Source organism: Cherax quadricarinatus, chromosome 43 (assembly GCF_038502225.1).
Source record: "Cherax quadricarinatus isolate ZL_2023a chromosome 43, ASM3850222v1, whole genome shotgun sequence".
NCBI classification, from domain to species: Eukaryota; Metazoa; Arthropoda; class Malacostraca; order Decapoda; family Parastacidae; genus Cherax; species Cherax quadricarinatus.
In genome coordinates, this window is record NC_091334.1 from 12,833,093 (window position 1) to 12,851,508 (window position 18,416).

The window sequence follows — 18,416 nt, forward strand, 5'->3', positions numbered from 1 at the left end:
TCTGGAGGAGGTGTGAGGATATTTAAGTCTGAGAGGTAATCTGTTTGTGATGTCAGCACACTTCTGAAAAATCTGCAGTTGAATTAATGTTGGTGAATGTTTTCTTTGGATCGCCCTGCCTTGGCGGGAAACTGCCATCGAGTTAAAAAAAAAAAAAAATGCTGAACAAGATGTGGATACTTTTATCTCTATTGGCAATAGTGGTTTTATTTTAATTGCAAGATCTTTTATTCTATTTAAATATTTCAGGGTGCACAGGCTGGTGGCACATACATTACGGCGGCAGGCAATGCAGCAATGCCACCCTTTTACATGTACCATAATATGGCAGCAGTCCCAAGCTCATTTCCTCAATATGGTGCTCCTACTATCATACAGATTCCACCTGTTACCAATACTCATACAGGGACAAACACTAACCAATTTCCTGCTGCTCCCAAACTACAATATGGTACAGGAAACTACTATGATAATATATCACAGGTAAGAACTTTGTATTAAAAATTCTTTTGCCAGAAAAGGTTTGGGAGGTATAGGAATGATGTTAACTTTCCACCTGTATCTGCATATAGTATTTGCAATGTTGATTTGCAATAAACTATTCTGCATTAGTCCCAGTAGGTTACTGCTTTGCTCTATTCTCATTATATCATCTGAGGTTAATGACAGATGGCAGCTTATTGTTCCTCATAAGATTTATTTAAACATTATTATTGCTCCTATACTTTTTCAACTCAAGTACATAATGTGAACTTACAAATTTTTATAAAAGTGACATGGAAGGTTCAATTTTAAAAATACACTTTGCATCAAGGGCACTTGGTCACTGTTATAATGGATCAAATAATTTAATGGCTGATAAAGAGCCACAAAGAATGAAATATTTTTGTTTTTAATAAGATCATATTGTAATATTCACACTGGTAGGAAACAGATATGGCTCAGTGTGTATATATATATATATATATATATATATATATATATATATATATATATATATATATATATATATATATATATATATATATATATATATATATATATATATACATATATATATATATATATATATATATATATATATATATATAATACACACACACACACACACTGTACATTGTCACTGCTAAAACTATGCTTTAGTACTTGTTATAAGTAATTAATGAACATACAATTTCTGATATATCAGTAAAAGTTATTTTAAGTTATTTCTGTTCAGCATTCAATTGTACTGTCCCTAACCCTATTCTCCCCTCTTTCCTTTTCCTTCTTTCCTATCTTCACATTTACCCCCTCAATTTCCCTCTTTCTATTTTTACACTTTCCCTTTTCCTCTCATTTCTTCTTTCTCTCCCTCCTTTATTTTTCCTCTCTCTTTCTTCCTCTCGCTTCGTTCTTCCATTCTCCCTTGCTCTTCATCTCCCCGTCCTTATCCCCCCCCCTTCTCGCTCTCTCTCTCTCTTTCTCTTTTCTCTCTTCTCTCTTTTTTCTCTCCTTTTTCTCTCTTTTCCTCTCTTTTATCTTTCTTTTCTCCTTTTCTCTTTTATCTTTCTTTTCTCTCTTTTCTCCTCTTTTCTCCTCTCTTCTCCTCTCTTCTCCTCTCTTCTCCTCTCTTCTCCTCTCTTCTCCTCTTTTCTCCTCTCTCTCCTCTCTCTCCTCTCTCTTCTCTCTCTCCTCTCTCCTCTCTCTCTCTCTCTTCTCTCTCTTCTCTCTCTTCTCTCTCTTCTCTTCTCTCTCTCTCTCTCTCTCTCTCTCTCTCTCTCTCTCTCTCTCTCTTTTCTCTCCTCTCTCTTTTTTCTCATTTCTCTCTCTTTTCTCTCTTTTCTCTCTTTTCTGTCTTTTCTCTTTCTTTTCTCTCTTTTCTCTCTTTTCTCTATTTTCTCTTTTCTCTCTTTTCTCTCTTCTCCTCTCTTCTCTCTTTTCTCTCTTCTCTTTTCTCTCTTTTCTCCTCTTTTCTCTCTTCTCTTTCCTCTTCTCTCTTTTCTCTTTTCTCTCTTCTCTTTTCTCTCTCTTTTCTCTCTTTTCTCTCTTTTCTCTCTCTTTTCTCTTCTTTCTCTTTTTTCTCTTTTCTCTCTCTTTTCTCTCTTCTCCCTTTTCTCTCTTCTCTCTTTTCTCTCTTCTCTTTTCTCTCTTCTCTTTTCTCTCTCTTTTTTCTCTTTTCTCTCTCTTTTCTCTCTTCTCTCTTTTCTCTCTTCTCTCTTTTCTCTCTTCTCTTTTCTCTCTTCTCTTTTCTCTCTTCTCTTTTCTCTCTTTTCTCTCCTCTCTCTTTTCTCTAATTTCTCTCTCTTTTCTGTCTTTTCTCTTTCTTTTCTCTCTTTTCTCTCTTTTCTCTATTTTCTCTTTTCTCTCTTTTCTCTCTTCTCCTCTCTTCTCTCTCTTTTTTCTCTCTTCTCTTTTCTCTCTTTTCTCCTCTTTTCTCTCTTCTCTTTCCTCTTCTCTCTTTTCTCTCTTTTCTCTCTCTTTTCTCTTTTCTCTCTTTTCTCTCTTTTCTCTTTTCTCTCTTTTCTCTCTTCTCTCTTTTCTCTTTCTTTTCTCTCTCCTCTCTCTTTTCTCTCTTTTCTCTCTTCTCTCTTTTCTCTCTTCTCTCTTTTCTCTCTTCTCTCTTTTCTCTCTTCTCTCTTTTCTCTCTTCTCTTTTCTCTCTTCTCTTTTCTCTCTCTTTTCTCTCTTTTCTCTCTTTTCTCTCTTTTCTCTATTTTCTCTCTTCTCTTTTCTCTCTTTTCTCTCTTTTCTCTCTTTTCTCTCTCTTCTCTCTTTTCTCTCTTCTCTCTCTTTTCTCTCTTTTCTCTCTTCTCTCTCTTTTCTCTCTTTTTTCTCTCTTTTCTCTCTCTTTTCTCTTTTCTCTTTTTCTCTCTTCTCTCTCTTTTCTCTTTCTTTTCTCTCTTCTCTCTTTTCTCTCTCTTTTCTCTTTTCTCTTTTCTCTCTTTTCTCTCTCTTTTCTCTCTTTTCTCTTCTCTCTTTTCTCTCTTTTCTCTTTTCTATCTCTTTTCTCTTTTCTCTTCTCTCTCTTCTGTCTCTTTTCTCTCTCTTTTCTCTCTTTTCTCTTTCTTTTCTCTTTCTTTTCTCTTTTCTCTCTCTTTTCTCTTCTCTCTTCTCTCTTTTCTCTCTTTTTTCTCTCCTCTCTCTTTTCTCTTTTCTCTCTTTTCTCTCCTCTCTTTTCTCTCCTCTCTTTTCTCTCCTCTCTTTTCTCTCTCTCTCTTTTCTCTCTTTTCTCTCTCTCTCTCTCTCTCTCTCTCTCTCTCTCTCTCCCCCCTTGCTTTCTCTCTTCCATTTTCTCTCTCTCCTTTCCCTGTTTTCTCTTTCCTCACTTCTCTTCCTCAAAATCCTTGGTATACAGTTTCACATTGCTGAATCAATGTAAAAGTTATTTACACAATTTTCAAAAAGATTTGAAATTGAATATTTAAAATTGACAACCAGTTATTGAAGTCTGCAGAAGTAATCAATAACCTGTAAATGCTTCAAAGAATATTATGTATCTGCACAATTTCATCAACCTATGTGAATAGGGCAAAACTTGATTAGTGTGGTTTTTAGACTCAGGACTTCAAGACTGGTTACGGGTCAGCGACACAGAACCAGAATAAAGCTGGTGGAACAACAACTGGTACAGCCACAAATTCAGGCACTGATCTTGGAGGCTATAAGAACCACCTTAGTAAAATGGGAAGGGTATGTAATTTTTGTCTATTAATAATTTTGTACCTCTCCTAATCTGTTATTTTCTTAAACAGGAAAGTATTTTTGTATGTCAGTGTATTTTTAGGGCATTAATTTTTATTATACCTTAGTGGGAATAAACCACATGAAGTTAAGATTTTTTTATGAAAGTAGAATAGATAATTCGGATGTATGCATGATTTTCATATCAGAATAAGGTAAACACTTATGAAGACCTGAAGGACTGTGGCTGAAACTTTTGCAGAGCACTTCTTGACTGTACTTCCAGGAGTTGTTTTCAGCTTAGAAATATACCTCTTAATCTTTCTGCTGTGTTTAATATTGCCACAAGTTTCTGAAACTTGATGCATAACTTAATGTTTCTCTCCAAGCAGCTCATTTCTGAGGGTGAGTGAGAGAGAGTGAGTGTATGTGCACACATGCACTCACATGTACACACACACCTATATGTGGTATAGGTTTGAGTCCTAGCTTCTGGGCCCACTGCTCAACTTGCTGCCTGCCAAATTCACTCCCTCTTTGCCTCATGTACACTAGCATACCTGCTCTTAAAATTGTGTGTGGAGCTTGCCTCTTCCATTCAATCATTCCACTTCCTGACCACTCTGAGACTGAAGAAATATTTCATGATATCCCAGTGACTTATTTGTCTTTAACTTCCAGGTATATCCCCAGGTTACCCTTTCTTACTTCATACAGCCTGTCTAATCTCCCTTGGTTTTTCTGGCTTTAGTATCATGAGATTCAATTTCATTAGCCTGTCCTCGTAGCTTATGGCCTGTAGCTCTACGTAGAGACTCTTTGCGTTCCTCTGTACTTTCTTCAGTTTCACAACATGCTTTTTCAGGTGTGGGTTGCACATCGGTGCTACATACTCTCAAGGGTGCCATGAATGTCCTAGGAGGGATAAAAACAGAAAATTGAAAAATTGTGGAAAAAAATGTTTTCTTACCGAAAAAAATAGTGCATAATTCTGGCAACATGTTGATGCAATCAGCTTATTTCTTTCATATTTCTAAGTATGTTTTTCCAAAAGTGTAATTTTTTTTGTTCTTGCTGCCATCAAGAGGACATGATGGTAATTAGTTTTTGTTGTTGTTGTTGTTGTTGTTTTTATTCTTTCAGCAAACCGGCCATATCCCACCGAGGCATGGTGGCCCATAAAGAAAAACAAAAGTTTATCTTTTTAAATTTAGTAATTTATACAGGGAAGGGGTTACTAGCCCCTTGCTCCAGGCATTTTAGTTGCCTCTTACAACACGCATGGCTTACGGAAGAAGAATTCTGTTCCATATCCCCATGGAGATAAGTGGAAATAAACAAGAACTAGTAAGAAAATAGAAGAAAACCCAGAGGGATGTGTATATATATATGCTTGTACATGTATGTTCTTCTTATTCTTTTTAGTAATCTTTACAGAAAAAGGGGTTACTAGCCCATTGTTCCCGGCATTTTAGTTGACTTTTACAACACGCATGGCTTACGGAGGAAAGATTCTTATTCCACTTCCCCATGGATATAAAAGGAAAAGTAATAAGACCAAGAACTATTAAGATAAAATCAAAGAAAACTCAGATGAGTGTGTATAAATAAACGTGTACATGTATGTGTAGTGTGACCTAAGTGTAAGTAGAAGTAGCAAGACATACCTGTAATCTTGCATATTTATGAGACAGACAAGAGACACCAGCAATCCTACCATCATTTAAAACAATTACAGGCTTTTGTTTTACACTCACTTGGCAGGATGGTAGTACTTCCCTGGGTGGTTGCTGTCTACCAACCTACTACCTGTGTGAGTGTGGTGAAAGTGTTGAATGATGAAAGTATTTTCTTTTTGGGGATTTTCTTTGTGTTTCGGGTCACCCTGCCTCGGTGGGAAACGGCCAACTTGTTGAAAAAAAAAAAAATGTATGTGTAGTGTGACCTAAGTGTAAGTACAATGAACCCTCGGTTATCGGCCGTAATCCGTTCCAGAAGCTCAGCCTAAAACTGAAATGATCGAAAACCGAAATAATACTTCCCACGAGAATTAATGTAAATACAATTAATCCATTCCAGACAAAAATATTCACAAAAAAAACAATATTTTTTTTAACAATTAAATCAGTATTACATACCTTTATTGAAGACTAATGCTGGCATTCTGGAATACCTACTACACTTCCTGCATGCCTGCTACACTTCCTGCATACCTGCTATGCTACACTTCCTGCATGCCTGCTATGCTACACTTCCTGCATGACTGCTACACTTAATGCATGCCTGCTACACTTAATGCATGCCTGCTACACTTCCTGCATGCCTGCTACACTTCCTGCATGCCTGCTACACTTAATGCATGCCTGCTACACTTCCTGCATGCCTGCTACACTCCCTGCATGCCTACTACACTTCCTGCATGCCTGCTACACTCCCTGCATGTCTGCTACACTCCCTGCATGCCTGCTACACTCCCTGCACGCCTGCTACACTCCCTGCATGCCTGCTACACTCCCTGCATGCCTGCTAAACTTCCTGCATGCCTGCTACCCTACACTTCCAGCATGCCTGCTACACTCCCTGCATGCCTGCTACACACCCTGCATGCCTGCTACACACCCTGCATGCCTGCTGCACTCAATGCATGTCTGCTACACTTCCTGCATGCCTGCTACACTCCCTGCATGCCAGCTATACTCCCTGCATGCCAGCTACACTCCCTGCATGCCTGCTACACTTCCTGCATGCCTGCTACACTTCCTGCATGCCTGCTACACTTCCTGCATGCCTGCTACACTTCCTGCATGCCTGTTACACTTCTTGCATGCCTGCTACACTTCCTGCATGCATGCTACGCCACACTTCCTGCATGCCTGCTACGTTACACTTCCTGCATGCCTGCTACGTTACACTTCCTGCATGCCTGCTACACTTCCTGCATGCCAGCTACACTCCCTGCATGCCTGCTACACTCCCTGCATGCCTTCTACACTCCCTGCATGCCTTCTACACTCCTTGCATGTCTGCTACTCTCCCTGCATGTCTGCTACACTCCCTGCATGCCTGCTACACCTCATGCTTAAATACCATGGTGTTTCTCACTTTCTTTACAACAGGAACTTTACTATGATCTTTATTTGGAGCCAGTTGCATTGCAAAAAATCACAAAAAACAATGGAAAACAAGCGAAATGTTTGGATGTGTGAGCTAAAGCTTCCGTACACACCGAGAGACACAGCCAAACTGATGCGCAAGCTGCCACGTCCGGCGGACGGACACGTCTGAAACGGCCGATCACCAGGAGCCGAAAAACTGGCCAAAAACCGAGGGTCCACTGTAGAAAAAGCAAGACTTACCTGAAATCTTGCATGTTTATGAGACAGAGAAAAGACACCAGCAATCCTACCATCATGTAAAACAAGTACAGGCTTCCATTTTACACTCTGTAGGCAGGATAGTAGTACCTCCCTGGGCGGTTGCTGTCTACCAACCTACTACCTAGGTTTTTTTTTATTACTCAAAAAAATTATGATTTTTATGATCGTTTCATTCTAAATACTCTACATGGCAACTTCTCTGAGGACTAAATTCAAGAGCATGAGTGATTGCAGCTCAGTCACCTGTGGGCTGTCAACATCAATGGACATGTGCAACATACTAAGATTTGGCATGCCATGACCATGGAGTTTTACAGAAAACTTAATATACAGTAGGGCCCCACTTATACGGCAATATACAGTAGGGCCCCACTTATATGGCAATATACAGTAGGGCCCCACTTATACAGCAGGTTAGGTTCCAGGCTACTGCTGGAAAGCAGACACCGACGGAAAACTGAACGCCATTTTTTCCACTAGTAAATGCCAGATAACAAGTTTACACTAACATATATTAAGTTAGCAATAGAACTAGGCATTAAAAGCAATAAAAAGTATAATACACACACAGTACATCCATTACTTACCTTAAAGTATTTGTAGTCTTACGGTAGGGTGAGAGGTGAGTTTTATTTGTAGGAAGTCAGGTTTGGGAGGTATGGTAGCCAGCCAGGTCAGCCCACCCCACCCACGTGTAATATGATACAACATTTAATTAAAGCGCCCCAGAGTGATAAAATACATATACAGTACATTCATTAACCCTTTCAGGGTTTCCGACATACTAGTATGGCTTACGCACCAGGGTTATTGACGTACTAGTACGTGTAAATTCTAGTGCCTTCAAATCTAGCGAGAGAAAGCTGGTAGGCCTACATATGAAAGAATGGGTCTACGTGGTCAGTGTGCACAGTATAAAAAAACATAGTGCGTAATGAGAAAAAAAAAACTTGGACCATGTTTTTCGTTTAAAACAGCAAATTTGCGCTGTATTTTAGTATGGTATTTATGGTTGTATTCTAGTTTTCCTGGTCTCATTTTATAGAATGGAAGACATGTTACAGAAATTGAGATGATTTTGATTGGTTTTACAATGAAAAGTACCTTGAAATTGAACTCAAAGTAGCAGAAATGTTCAATTTTTGCATAAGTTCAAAAGTAAACAAGTCATTCCATGCGTCCAATACACGTCAACTGGTGAGTCTAATATTCTTTCACAAGTGCGTTGATATTATTTATACCATTTCTACACTAATGCAGTAGTCTGCATAACAGTAAATCTTCTATTTTTTTTGTGAGAATAAAAATTCAAAGTGGAAAGCAGAAGAAATGTAAGAGAGGCCTGAGGATGTGACTAATGAACAGAGAAAATGTTATTTTAGTGCCAGGAATGGCTGTCTTGTTTATTCTGGACTCTATTTGGAAATTGGCATCTTTTGAAATATGGGTGAAATTGGCAAAATTGCCAATTTCTGACCACTTTATTGGATAGTTGAAATCGGTAAATGGGTGGTTTCTTGTACTCATTCGATAGGAAAAATGGAGTTCTAGCGAAATAGTTATGATTTTTGTCGACTAGTACACTGGAATTGGCCGAAAATAGGGCTCAAAGTGGGCGAAATTGCCGATGAGTAAACATCGTTCAGACCGCTAACTTAATTATGTAAGTTTTCCATCAAATTTCATACTATTGGTGTCATTATGATCGGGAAAAGATTCTCTATCGTTTCATAAGAAAAAAACATTTTTTCCCAAAAAAATTTTCGACCCTGAGAACAAGTTTAGGAGAGGGCCTCTCGACCCTGAAAGGGTTAATTTTCATCATAGTGAATGTAGTCCCATCTTCCAGATCTCTGGCAACTGTTCCATATCCACTGGCTTGTTGATCTTAGGTAGGGGGTTCAGACTGCTACTGCTTCCTCTTGCAGAATCCATGGTGTCACCTTGTTAGGTTCCATTGCATTTGATGTATTGAGGTCCATCAAAATTTTTTTACCTGTTGTCTGTGTGAAGCTTTCCCTCTTCCTTCAGTTGAATTTGCTGGTATTTAATGGTTATGTTTCTTCAAATGTGGCTGTTAAGCATTTTTTTTTTTTTTAGACGATCTTAAATCGTCACTCGGCCTCTTTCCTCGCCCTGGAATATTTGTTTCTGGCTAATCTGCTCACTTCTCTGTTCTTGTCTGCCCTTTGCTTTCTGTAGTTTTCCCATGTTCTTATACTTCTTTTTTCACTCTGCCTGTGTGAATGTGTTAAGAATAAATGGACACAAATGATTTTTGGGACTTGACAAGCTGTCTGAGTGCGAGCGAGGTAATATTTTGTGAAGGGATTCAGGGAAACCTGTTGTCTGGACTTGAGCCCTGGAGGTGGGAAGTACAATGCCTGAACTTTTAAATAAGGAGTTTGGTATATTTGCTGTTTAGAGTGACATCTGAACTGCCATATCTGCTTGCCTCTACAAAGACAGTGATTATGTATGAATGATGGTGAAAGAGTTTCTTCTTTTGGACACCCTGACTCGGTGGGAGACGGCTGGGGTGTTAAAAAAAAAAAATCTGGTTGAGCTAAAGGCACCCTATCTTGGTTGCTTCCACATCATTGTATAATCTCTGCCTCCCGGTATTTTCCATCTAAGCTCGTCATCTCATCCACTGATGTTCCTTTCGGTTCTCTGTCCCACTACCCTGCATTCAGGAAGTCTCTCATTCCCTCAAAGTTCCCTCTTCTAAAGTCTGGCTTTTCATGCCCTCCACCAGCCATTCTTCCTTCTTTCTTCAGTTCCACAAAATATGTGAAGTTTTTAAAACTACATTTATATTGGTTCTATCTCTTCCACTTCCCAACAAATAGCTTTCCTTATTACTCCTCTCGGGTCCAATGCTATTGGTCTGATTCTAGGAAATGTGTCTGAGGGCAATGTGTGGTGTAAATATTATTCAAAGAATTTGTAGCTTGGAGTTTAGGAGGAGCTGCAGGGTTAATAAAAGAATTATTCAGAAGGTTGAGAATGGGTTGAGGTGGTTTGGACATTTAGAGAGGATGGAGCAAAATAGTTTGACGTGGAGGGTGTATTAATCTAGTGGAGGGAAAGCGGGGTGGGTGTCGTCGAAGTATGGTTGAAGAGGGGGGTAAGAGGTTTTGTGTACGCCAGGCTTGGACATCCAGCAGGCGTTAGGAGTGACAGGAGCTAAATGGCTTTTGGGACTTGATGAGCTGTTGGGGTGTGAGTAAGGTAACAGTTGTGAAGGGATTCTGGGAAATTAGCTAGCCAGACTTGAGTTCTGAAGGTGGGAAGTACAGTGCTTGCACCCTAAAGGAGGAGTCTGGAATACAGTGGACCCCCGCATAACGATATTAATCCGTTCATGAGAGCTCATTGTTATGCGGATGAATTTTCCCCATAAGAAATAATGGAAATCAAATTAATCCGTGCAAGACACCCAAAAGTATGAAAAAATTTTTTTTACCACATGAAATATACATTTTCCTACACACAAAGAGAAGGATACATGCACAATAGTAGAGTAGTACATGCACAGTATATATTGTGCATGTACTACTCTACTAAATGAAGAATAAATGACACTTACCTTTATTGAAGATGCAGCAATGACTGATGAGACAGTGTGTCCTGGGAGTGCCTTTTCCTCCTGAGTACTGTAGGTCCTGTTTGGTATTTTCTCCCAGAACAGGCCTTATCACACTGTGTATGCCACTACGATTCTTAAATCTCTCAAACCAACCTTTGCTGGCTTTAAATTCACCAATATGAGCACTAGTTCCAGGCGTTTTTCCCTGTTCACCTGGGTGTTAGTCGACTGGTGTGGGTTGCATCCTGGCAGACAAGATTAAGGACCCCAATGGAAATAAGTTAGAGAGTCCTCGATGATGCACTGACTTTCTTGGGTTATCCTGGGTGGCTAACCCTCCGGGGTTAATCGTTTCTCGGTATTTGTTTCACGTTAAGCCACACCAACAACACTCTCTCCACATCTTCGAGTAATACAGCTGATGGTGGTGCAGCTGACCATGGTGCAGCAGCAGCTGTGGTGCAGCAACAGCTGACCATGGTGCAGCAGCAGCTGTGGTGCAGCAACAGCTGACTGGTCCAATTTATCAGCTGATTGTGGTACGATAGTATTTATCACCCTTTTTACCACAGGGTTGGCACTAGAAGCTTTCTTTGGGCCCATGGTGGCTTATTTAGCAGTTACAAGCACTATAAATAATGGAATAATACAAAATGTATCGAATGTATGCATGCAACCGGCCACCCTGGCTTGTAAACAATGACAGCAAGGCAGGCGCTCAGGCTGGATGGACAGGTTCGGGACGAGTCATGTTCAGAAACAGCTGATGGTGCAACAGCAGCTGACTGTGGTGCAGCAGCAGCTGACTGATCCAGCAACAGCTGACTGATCCAGCAACAGCTGACTGGTCCAGCAACAGCTGACTGGTCCAGCAACAGCTGACTGATCCAGCAACAGCTGACTGGTCCAGCAACAGCTGATTGGTCCAGCAACAGCTGATTGGTCCAGCAACAGCTGACTGGTCCAGCAACAGCTGACTGATCCAGCAACAGCTGACTGATCCAGCAACAGCTGACTGATCCAGCAACAGCTGACTGGTCCAGCAACAGCTGACTGGTCCAGCAACAGCTGACTGGTCCAGCAACAGCTGACTGGTCCAGCAACAGCTGACTGATCCAGCAACAGCTGACTGATCCAGCAACAGCTGATCGTGGTGCAGCAGCAGCTAACTGATCCAGCAACAGCTGACTGGTCCAGCAACAGCTGATCGTGGTGCAGCAGCAGCTGACTGATTCAGCAACAGCTGACTGGTCCAACAACAGCTGATCGTGGTGCAGAAGCAGCTGACTGATCCAACAACAGCTGACTGGTCCAGCAACAGCTGATTGAGGTGCAACAGCAGCTGACTGATCCAGCAACAGCTGACTGGTCAAGCAACAGCTGACCGTGGTGCAGCAGCAGCTGACTGTGGTATGATAGTATTTCTCACCCTTTTTACCACTGGGTTAGCACTAGAGGCTTTCTTGGGGCCCATGGTCACTTATTTTGCAGATGAAATCACCAAAAATGCTGTAATAATACGAAATGTTCCGATTGTATGCTTGGATGTTACCGCGGAGGCTGGCTTGTAAACAATGCCACCGGCGGAACATGTGAAGCTGGCTCAGGCCACACATTAGAAGCGTCTTGGACGAATAGTGTTGAGCGAGTTTTTTAGCGGTATGCAAGGCAAAATTTTAGTGATAAAATGTATCAGTATGCTGATTTAACGTTATGTGATGCCAACGGCATGCGAGGGTCCACTGTATATGCTGTTTAGAAGGGCATCTAAACTGTCATTTATGCTTACCTCAGGCAAGACAGTTCATGTTCATGTGGGTTTGCCAGGATGGGTCCTGTCATGGGTCTTCTCCACGTAGTGGCAGTGGCTTCCAAAGGAGTGTTGGAGAGTGTACATGTGATGCACTGTTTAGAGCCCAATGGCAGTCGAACGGTGAGCGTTCGTGTCAAGTGTAGTACCGTTTATAGCCCTGTGGCAGCGGCAGCCTAGTGACAAGGGTCCGGTAAGTCTTTCAACTACATTTGAGCTATTCCCGGCACCCAGGCTGCAGCCCAAGTGCCAGAACAACTTTGGAGATTCTCTGGAGGTGTTGAACACTTCACAACAGTGATAGTGTAAATGATGGTGAAAGTTGTTTTTTTTTTGGGGGGGGAGGGGGTCACCCTATCTCGGTGGGAGATGGCCAGCCTGTAGGAAGGGAGTATTGAAGAAGTGTGCGCATTCAGATACAGTGGACCCCCCCGGTATTCGATGGCATCGGTATATGTTAAATCCAGTGTTTGATACATTTTAACGCAAAAATTTTGCCTCGCCACTCGTTAAAAAACCCGCCACACGCGATTTGTCCAGGACGTGTGCATGTGTGGCCTGAACTGCCCCGTGCGTGCCAGTGTTTACAAGCCACCCAGTGTGCTCGCATCTAAGCATACATTCGGTACATTCCATATTATCACAGTGTTTTTGGTGCTTGTTTCTGCAAAATAAGTCACCATGGGCCCCAAGAAAGCTTCTAGTGCCAACCCTGCGGTAAAAAGGGTGAGAATTAGTATGGAAATTAAGAAAGATTTTGAAGGGTTTGGGGCTAACCCTGAGAAGCCTATACCAGTTGTGGAATTCGTTGTGCCTACTTCAAAAATTAAGGAAATATGTGCAAAGTGGGTTGAACTGTAAACCTTTATGGATGAAAATCACCCTAACACAGCTATTGCAAGCCGTGCTGGTGACTATTACAATGACAATGTTATGGCCCATTTTAGACATTTTAAAGGAATGGGAGGTACAGAGCTCTATGGACAGATTTGTTGTGTGACAGAGGTCCAGTGACTCTCAAGCTGGTCCTAGTGGCATTAAAAGAAGAAGGGAAGTAACCCCGTAAAAGGACTTGCTACCTCAAGTCCTAATGGAAGTGGATTCCCCTTCTAAGCATTAACAACTTCGACACTCTCCCCTCCTCCCATCCCATCAATCATCGCCAGATCTTCATTAAAGGTAAGTGTCATGTATTCTATTGTTAGTAGAGTACTACAAACTGTGCATGTCTTCTTCAGTTTGTGTGTAATTAAACTTAATATTTTTTGTGGTAAAAATTTTTTTTTCATACTTTTGGGTGTCTTGCACAGATTAATTTGATTTCCATTATTTCTTATGGGGAAAATTCATTCGCCTTCCAATAATTTTGGCATACGATGAGCTCTCAGGAACGGATTAATATTGAATACCAGGGGTCCACTGTACTTGGGAATCAATGTATCAGCAAATGGGTATGTGAAAGACAAGGTAAACCATAAAATTGATGAATGGAATAAGGTAGGTTGTGCATCGAGGTATTTGTGGAGGTAAAGAACATTATCCATGGAGGCAAAGAGGGGGAATGTATAGTGGTACCAGTACACTTGTATGGGTGTGAAGCACGACTTGTGAACGTTGCAGCAAGGAGGAAGAGGAGGCTGGAGGCAGTGGAGATGTCATGTCTGAGGGCAATGTGTGGTGTAAATATGCAGAGAATTTGTAGTGTGGCAATTAGGAGGAGATTAGGAGTTACTAAGAGTATTATCCAGAGGGCTGAAGAGGCGTTGTTGTTTGGTCATACAGAGAGGATAGAGCAAAATAGGATGACTTGGAGGGTGTGTATACCTGTAGTCGAGGGAAAGGGTGGTAGGGGTCATCCTAGGAAAGGATGGAGGGAGGGGTTATAGGAAGTTTTGTTTGCAAGGGACTTCAACATACAGCAGACATGTGTAAGTGTGTCAGGAGTGAGTGGAAACAAACAGTTTTTGTGACTTGATGAGCTGTTGGAGTATGAGCAGGGTAATATTTTGTGAAGGGATTCATGGAGATCTGTTAGCCAGACACATCCTGGAGATGGGAAGTACAGTGCTTGCACTTTGAAGGATGGGTTTCGGATGTATGCTGTTTAGATGCACATCTAAACTGTTGTATCTGCACACCTCTGGCAAGACAGTTATGGTGTGAGTGATGATGAAAGTTTCCTTTTCGGGTCGCCTTGCCTCGATGGGAGACAGCCAGCATGTTAAAAATGCAAATATCCCCACTTCTCCTCCAGAGTGCAGGCACTGTACTTCCCATCTCCAGGACTTGAGTCCAGCTAACCAGTTTCCCTGAATCCCTTCATAAACATTACTTTGCCAATACTCCAACAGCTTGTCAAGTTATAAAAACCACTTGCTTCCGCTCACTCGTATCTAACACTTCTATTTTATTTATTTATTTAGATTTAGATTATCTTCAAAATTGATCAAGTTTTATTTGGGTCTGCTCCTACAGAACTGATAGAAATATTTATAGAGTTCATCTGGACATTTGCAAAACATTTTTATTGCTAGATATATATTTTGTGAGACAGGGAGACCTCTAAATTTTATGAAGTCTCTATTAGTTTACTATATAAGTTACAAGGCATGGTTTTTAAATTTAAGATATCTTCTTTATAAGTTGCCTGAAGCATGTTTTTGAAATGTTCTTAAGATTCAGGTTTTTAATTTTCTTATTTCAGTCATACGACAAACAAGGTTTTCATACGGGAACACCTCCGCCATTTAATTTAGCTGGTTCTGGAACAAACCCCATGACCGCCAACGCCTACACACCCATGTTCATCCCTACGATGCCTGCAGCACAACATCACTCCCCGCTCATGCATCATCAGCTGCACCAGGTTGGCTTATCTAACTTTATCTATTCCAAGCCTTAGATTAACATCCTATAGTTTATTACTTTCACAAATCTGTCTTACACTACCATGTTCAGATCTACAAGTTTATTAATTATTGTTACTTTTAATTTAAGTTTTCTTGAAAGTCTTCGTTATGAAATTCTTTTTTCATGTAGGTAAAAACTACTAATAAATCTTAATCACTTCTCTGCCTTCTTGAAAACTGGAATATTTATATATTATTTGATTCATGCTTCACAGGATGGAGGTAGCTCTGGTGGTCAACGTGCTGGGAGTACAGGTGGGCAAAACAAAGGAGGATCTAAACCTTCCTATGGTGGAGGATCTTATTGGGGCACCAACTGAAGTTAACTCAGTAAGTTCTTACCTACAGCCTGAGGCTATCTTAATAGGGTAACCTTGCCTCAGTCCTACGCTACCATATGACAAGGATGATCCGATGGAATCCACTGTTCAGTTTGTTGGTGTTGTTCGGCCAGCATCCATTCCCACCTACGATGTAGGTGCCTCTTCATCCGGAGCATCAATTTGTCTATTAGATGTGAAAATGCGCTCACAGAAGTCCTTGACTTTAATAAAATTTGCTTGGATGTACAAGGGTCGAAACGTAGGTGTACTCTTTAGTCAGTGCAAAAAAATACTAATATAAAAGGATTTGCTTGTCTCAGTACATTTGTAAATGTTAACGAGATAAGCTGTTCTTCACCCCTATAGGTCATACTTTATGTGAACTCGTCCAAGGTGATGTAAAAGTGGATATGATATTTAGCATTTGTGGCAATGGTGTATTCAGTCTTGCTCTTCTCACTTGTAAATAACGGATGCCACTGAATAAACCATGGGCGCAGGTCCACTGGCATGGTGCATTTCTCCCGCAACCTTTCACTCCCACACCTTTTTATATTTACGAAAGTTTTACAAATTGTATGTTTGGGTGATAGGATTTGTCAAAGAAGACTATAGTGATTGTACACCACTAGAACAGATCTTCATGTAGGCTACAAATGTAAGACGGCATTCTATTCTGGAGTTGAGGTGTTAACACATTTCTTGAAACTCACTGAAGTTAAGGGCCTGCTGTGGAATTTGATACCACAACTCCTTTGAGTTGCCTTTCAGTGGTCACCCCAGAATAGGATGATTGTATGTTCAACTCACTTTATTTTTTCTTTCATTTTTTAACTTCTGTATCTCTCTAGGTACAATATAAACCCATTCCTGTTAAAGGAATGCTGTATCAATGATATGAAAAGTATGCCTCTTGTTTTGTAAGCTTTTTGTGTAGTGAAATATTTCAGTTCCACCAATAAAAATATCTTGAATCTAAACTTCATATCTTTATTCCCTTTTTTAATGTACAGTACGTATTATGGATAAGGCAATGAGTTGTAAAACTGTTATATCGAAGGTCAAAACTGCTAATTGCACTACACTAGACAATTTTTCATTTATAGATTTTTCTGTACCTTGGGTGAAGATTTAAAAACCGAGGTGTATGGATACAAATAACTGAATTAGGAGTTTGAGGCTAAGTAATAGTTCATCTTTGGTGATTGATATGTAGTACATTTGATCTCCCAAATTTTAGTACAAGTACTTCCTATTTTTAAGTTAAAATAATTTTATATGAATTGTATAACACCTTTGAATACAGGAAAAGTAACAAATTAAAATGTTTCATTGCATAAAAATGCAACATCCAAAATTTCTTAATATATATGCTGTAATTGTAAAATTTTAATCTGTTCAATTTTACTTACATTTGGCAGATGTGAAGATTTACATAGGATGCATACCTTGGTGGGCAGTTTCTCCAGGTGAGAGTGAAGTATTTCAGAATTTTTATGTTGGAAAACCAAATCACGGAGATATGTTGGTCCAAAATAAACTTTTAAAAAAAGCCTCAGCCCTACCACCTACAGCACAATCACCATCAATACCATTCACAATATTAATGACACCATACAACACACTACCACCTACACCACCACCATTAAATTTAGATTCACTGGAATGTATAAATAATATACAAACAAATGTGTTCACAGTGTAGTTGTGCCCAAAATGCAAATGAAGGGGAAAACCTGAAAGTATGAAGGTAGATTTTCAATTTTCTATTAAATTGTACTCTAGAAATAATATGGTAATCAAAGTCAGTGACCTCTGCAAAGTAAAGCTGATTTTTTAGGCATAGTTGTTGCCAAAATTATATTAGATTCTTTTATAGTATTTAATATAGACATAGCTTTGTGACATTAGAGATTTAAGGTTAGTGTACTGCAAGTGGCATCAATTGAGGACACACTCAAACCTCCAAGCTGGTTTAAACAATTGTTCAGTGGACTGTGGATAACTGTTCAACAATGATGAATTGCAGTTACTTTGCCCTGGAAACACTGAAGGAAAAACTGGAGCCAAGTACAAAATGAACCACAGAAGCAAAATAGAAATGTAAAGGACTTAGAATGTGAGGGAAAAGTTCAATAGATAGGAGTAGCGAGGGAATATATATTAACAATTTCATTGCCGGCTACTTGTTAAGGTAGGGTAAGTCAAGCTCCCGCTATTCCCGCCTTTTTCTGCCCCTCCCTGAAAGTGATAGTTTCATTGCCGGCTACTTGTTAAGGTAGGGTAAGTCAAACTCCCGCTATTCCCGCCTTTTTTCCCCCACCCCGAAAGTGATAGTTTGACTGCCGGCTGCTTGTTAAGGTAGGGTCAGTCTAGCTCCCGCTATCCCTTCCCCTCCTTCCCCCCCCCCCCCCCCGAAAGGTGACGTGTGGGGCTCTGTTCCAAACAGTAATCACTAGACTCACAGCTCCCACTACTACTGTAAGTACATGCCTGCCTTGTATTCTAGTGGATTTATTGGTTGAAAGCTTCACTTTTGACCAATAATAAACTTAGTCCTTTCAGTCTTGCTCTAAGTTGACTGTTGTAATAATCACCACATCTTTTAGGTATTGTACTTATCATGGAGAGTGATTTCTTAAGCAGTGAGTAACCTGTCTATCTTTTCAGCTTGGATGACAGAGAGGGTCACCTGTCAATCAACGAGAAAAACTGATGGAGACGGATTAACGTCCTGGAGACT

The 18,416-nt window shown here is 40.3% G+C and overlaps 1 protein-coding gene across 7 annotated transcripts in view; it reads left to right on the forward strand.

Annotated features, from left to right (window-relative positions):
* The window catches only part of lig (ubiquitin-associated protein-like lingerer), a 114,797-nt gene extending 98,144 nt beyond the window's left edge, over positions 1 to 16,653 (forward strand). For all 7 annotated transcript variants that reach the window (XM_053784328.2, XM_053784332.2, XM_053784327.2 and 4 more), the window contains 4 exons: positions 250 to 483; positions 3,537 to 3,671; positions 15,146 to 15,307; positions 15,566 to 16,653. In XM_053784328.2, coding sequence (XP_053640303.2) covers positions 250 to 483; positions 3,537 to 3,671; positions 15,146 to 15,307; positions 15,566 to 15,670 — 636 coding nt within the window. In that variant the 3' untranslated portion in view covers positions 15,671 to 16,653. The remainder of the gene's footprint in view (positions 1 to 249; positions 484 to 3,536; positions 3,672 to 15,145; positions 15,308 to 15,565) is intronic.
* The last annotated feature ends 1,763 nt before the right edge of the window (positions 16,654 to 18,416 follow it).